A 5,070-nucleotide genomic window follows, 5' to 3' on the forward strand; every position below is an offset into this window, starting at 1 on the left:
TCTAATAATGATGGGTTAATATTATTTCACAATGTCGTGATATTTATGTTAAATAAATTAATAAAAAAGAAGACAATCTCATTTCACAATGTCGTGATATTTATGTTAAATAAATTTAAAAAAAAGAAGATAATCTCATTTCACAATGTCGTGATATTTATGTTAAATAAATTTATAAAAAAGAAGACAATCTCATTTCACAATATCGTGATATTTATGTTAAATAAATTTATAAAAAAGAAGATAATCTCATTTCACAATGTCGTGATATTTATGTTAAATAAATTAATAAAAAAAAGATAATCTCATTTCACAATGTCGTGATATTTATGTTAAATAAATTAATAAAAAAAGAAGATAATCTCATTTCACAATGTCGTGATATTTATGTTAAATAAATAAATAAAACAAGATAATAATATATATATATACTAATAGAGAAACTAAGTAATCAAATACTTGAATAAATAATGAATGAATAATACAGAAATTCAGTTCCTATAGATTCGCTGCTTGCTTCAAGGAAATAATTCATTTGGGAATTCATTTCATGAAAAAAGGTTCAATTCATACTTATTTTAAGACACACATCCCCTCCGCTTTTTTCGGTTTGGTTTATTAATCAATCGATAAACAATTATGACCAAAAACATTAAATGAACGCCCCCTCCTTTTTCTGTTATTAATAGAAATGAGTCTTCAGCGAGAAACAGCAGTAAAAAATCTTTTGAATAAAAAAAAAAAATAAAAAAAATAAACTTTTGCTAATACTTGCATGCAAAATATATATATTTAAATGTTGAGATTATACCATAATTTTATTTTTTTCCTTTTTTTAAATGGAAAAGACATTGGATAACAAACTGTCATGCGTGTAGCTTGTTTTCCTGTTCCGGTGTTTCTGTTTCCGTTTTATTTAAGGATTTTCTTGGCGAAATAAGCAAAGTCAAAAGGGCTGCCCATGAGTTCTCTACGATCCACTACTTGTAGTCTGTGTTTCGTCATGAGTTTATCTTTATTCTCGAATCCCCAGCCAACACCATGGGCGTCGCTACAACAAGCAGTTGGGATGCACCAAAGGATACTGTAGAGGAGGGCGATGGCAGCCTGTGGGTTGTTGCCGTTTTCTAATATATTGCTGCTAACTTTAGGGTCGACAATGACAAGCAAGCCATCGTCTTTAAGGACTCTAATGGCATTTTTTAATGCCTCATCCCGATTTCCCATGTCGTGAAGGACATCGAATAGCAGAACCACGTCGAATTTCTTGTCCCAGCTGCCTGGCAACGCTAGGAGGTTTTGGGTACTGTAGGATAAGTTTTCGTAACCTTTGGCAAGGAACGCGCTTGCCTGGGCTTCTTCTATTGCTTTAACAGAGATGTCACAGCCATGGATCTTCACGTTGCTGCCGAATTCTGACGGGAGATGAAACGCGACATCGCCCGATCCACATGCAGCATCTAAAACGTGTCCAATATTTGTCCTACCTGTAAAAAAATCAATAGATGATAATAGAAATAATTATCAAAATATTGAAAAAATCGTATGCAAAATAAGAACAAGAATATTTTATTGACAGGAATTGAGAGTTATGTTCCATATATTCAGAAGTGATACCGTCTTCTGTCTGACTGAGGACAACGGCATCAGCATTAGGATGGTGTTATACTTGTTTTAACTAAAACACCGTGTTGTCATTCTGAACATGTTTTTGAATCAATGCATACTTTGCAGCTTTTTTTTAGGAATCCATTTTTCCCCAATAAATGTATACATGACATATATATAACATAGTAACACAGCATATATATAACATAGTAACACAACATATATATAACATAGTAACACAACATATATATAACATAGTAACACAACATATATATATAACATAGTAACACAACATATATATAACATAGTAACACAACATTTATATAACATAGTAACACAGCATATATATATAACATAGTAACACAACATATATATAACATAGTAACACAACATATATATATAACATAGTAACACAACATATATATAACATAGTAACACAACATATATATAACATAGTAACACAACATATATATATAACATAGTAACACAACATATATATAACATAGTAACACAACATATATATAACATAGTAACACAACATATATATAACATAGTAACACAACATATATATAACATAGTAACACAACATATATATAACATAGTAACACAACATATATATAACATAGTAACACAACATATATATATAACATAGTAACACAACATATATATAACATAGGTAACACAACATATATATAACATAGTAACACAACATATATATAACATAGTAACACAGCATATATATAACATAGTAACACAACATATATATAACATAGTAACACAACATATATATATATGTATATTATTTATGTAACACAGTTAAATTATGACAGGGAATTGATATGTTTACATAGTAAATCCCAGGGTGTTTTGTGCATCGATATTATATATACATATAAAAGTTATGTAAATAAATGATTTGATGCTTTACTTTTTATCATTATTTTTTGTAACTTTATCTGCTAAGGTCCCTTTATGGGGCCTCCGTCACGTCGGCTGGTTTCTATTCTTTAGTGTGAAGTTTGTTTCATCATTGCCACTTAGTTTTGACGTATCTCAAATCTAAACCTTGAAATTAATTTATGTTTTTATAATTAATTGTCATCTGGTATAAGATGGCCTATTCATTTCAATCATAAGTTTCAGCTTGACGTGGAGCATGCATAATATATATACAGGGATATATATACAATTTTTGGGTTACAGACTTATTATATATAGCACTTTAGCTATATATCGCGTATAAATAAATCACAATAATAATAAGATAGAAAGAAGAGATATTGAAATATTGCTTTTTACCCGTCACTCGAATTTGCAACATACATACCCAGATGTTTCTTGATCAAAATCACGAGTTCATGTATCGTAGCTTCTAGAGTTCTTTGCCGAGTTTTCCGAATGTAATCAAACACAATTGGATATTGGTCATACGTATATCCTACAACAAGTGCCATTACGATAAACATATTTAACAATTACGATAAACATATTTAACATTTACGATAAACATATTAAATATTTACGATAAACATATTAAATATTTACGATAAACATATTTAATATTTACGATAAACATATTAAATATTTACGATAATCATACTAAATATTTACGATAAACATATTTAATATGTACGATAAACATATTTTATATTTACGATAAACATATTAAATATTTACGATAAACATATTTAATATTTACGATAAACATATACTTAATAGCTACGTTAATTATCACCAATCACTACGTAAAATGATAAAAGTTGCTTTTTTATAAACAGTTGAATTATTCAGATAAATAATATTACAAACTTCACCACATAATATAATTACTAGATTATTGTTATAGGATTGTGATGACAGCAATGTGTTTGCGATGACCAGTCTGATAACATTTTTCAGACAAGAAATAGAATTATAAATATATAAGTTGTTTCCCTGTAACTGCTTCTTTATCATACGTTAAGTGGCCTTCAACTTAATTACGTTGAGACAATGCTAGAGCAACTACAGTTTACCTAATTTCGATCCGAGGAAACACTGTTCGATGATACTGTACATCTCCTCCAATTCTTTAATAGCCTTCAGATTAGAAACATTCTCCATGTTTCTCAGTTGTGAAGAAAGAATGATTTGTTCTTCAGATCCAAATGAACACAAGTTTGCAGCATGCAAAAAGTTTACATATTCATAGACCAAGCTAGAAAATAATAATGATAACAATTCAGTTATTACTTCAGCCATAAATTCACAATCATGTTTTTTTAATATACAAGTCATGTATATCTTACAAGTGTTAACAACTGACAATAAAGGTTGAGGGACAAAAACGCAAACCGACGCCATAACACTTTTAAAGACGTCAGATAGAGTCAACAACCGGCAAACAAATATCACAAACGTGTAAAGACGTACGATAGAGTCAACAACTGGCTAACAAATATCACAAACGTGTAAAGACGTACGATAGAGTCAACAACCGGCTAACAAATATCACAAACGTGTAAAGACGTACGATAGAGTCAACAACTGGCTAACAGATATCACAAACGTGTAAAGACGTACGATAGAGTCAACAACCGGCTAACAAATATCACAAACGTGTAAAGACGTACGATAGAGTCAACAACCGGCTAACAGATATCACAAACGTGTAAAGACGTACGATAGAGTCAACAACCGGCTAACAAATATCACAAACGTGTAAAGACGTACGATAGAGTCAACAACTGGCTAACAAATATCACAAACGTGTAAAGACGTACGATAGAGTCAACAACCGGCTAACAGATATCACAAACGTATAAAGACGTACGATAGAGTCAACAACCGGCTAACAAATATCACAAACGTGTAAAGACGTCAGATAGAGTCAACAACCGGCTAACAAATATCACAAACGTGTAAAGACGTACGATAGAGTCAACAACCGGCTAACAAATATCACAAACGTGTAAAGACGTCAGATAGAGTCAACAACCGGCAAACAGATATCATGTGTAAAGACGCACGATAGAGTCAACAACCGGCTTACATATATCACAAACGTGTAAAGACGTACGATAGAGTCAACAACCGGCAAACAGATATCACAAACGTGTAAAGACGCACGATAGAGTCAACAACCGGCAAACAGATATCATGTGTAAAGACGTCAGCTGACGTCAACAACCGGCAAACAGATATCACAAAACATTAAAAAGGGTTCAACAAACGTTGATATTTTTAATATTGACAAACGTCAGTAGAAATCAACATGAAATCAACAACCGTCAACAATTGAAAACAAAAATCAACATACGATAACAAGAATCAACTAAAAGAAATAAAAACAAAACAAAACACCCATAGCAAATGTCCACGGAGCCTGACATGTTTTAATCATCAAAAATGGGGATAATTCGCAGAACATACGCTGTCCATAGCGATGTACTAAATCATGTATTATGCCAATATGAGAGTAAA

At 31.0% G+C, this 5,070-nt stretch overlaps 1 protein-coding gene across 1 annotated transcript; it reads right to left on the reverse strand.

The window, feature by feature from the left end:
- Positions 1-912: 912 nt before the first annotated feature.
- Positions 913-3,711, reverse strand: LOC117315838. Its single transcript, XM_033870241.1, has 3 exons — positions 3,624-3,711; positions 2,936-3,046; positions 913-1,487 (listed from the first exon to the last, which is right to left on the reverse strand). Exons 1-3 carry the CDS (start codon positions 3,709-3,711, stop codon positions 913-915), a joined length of 774 nt encoding a protein of 257 aa, XP_033726132.1.
- Between the last annotated feature and the right edge of the window lie 1,359 nt (positions 3,712-5,070).

The sequence above is a fragment of the Pecten maximus genome, chromosome 17 (genome assembly GCF_902652985.1).
Source record: "Pecten maximus chromosome 17, xPecMax1.1, whole genome shotgun sequence".
NCBI lineage: Eukaryota > Metazoa > Mollusca > Bivalvia > Pectinida > Pectinidae > Pecten > Pecten maximus.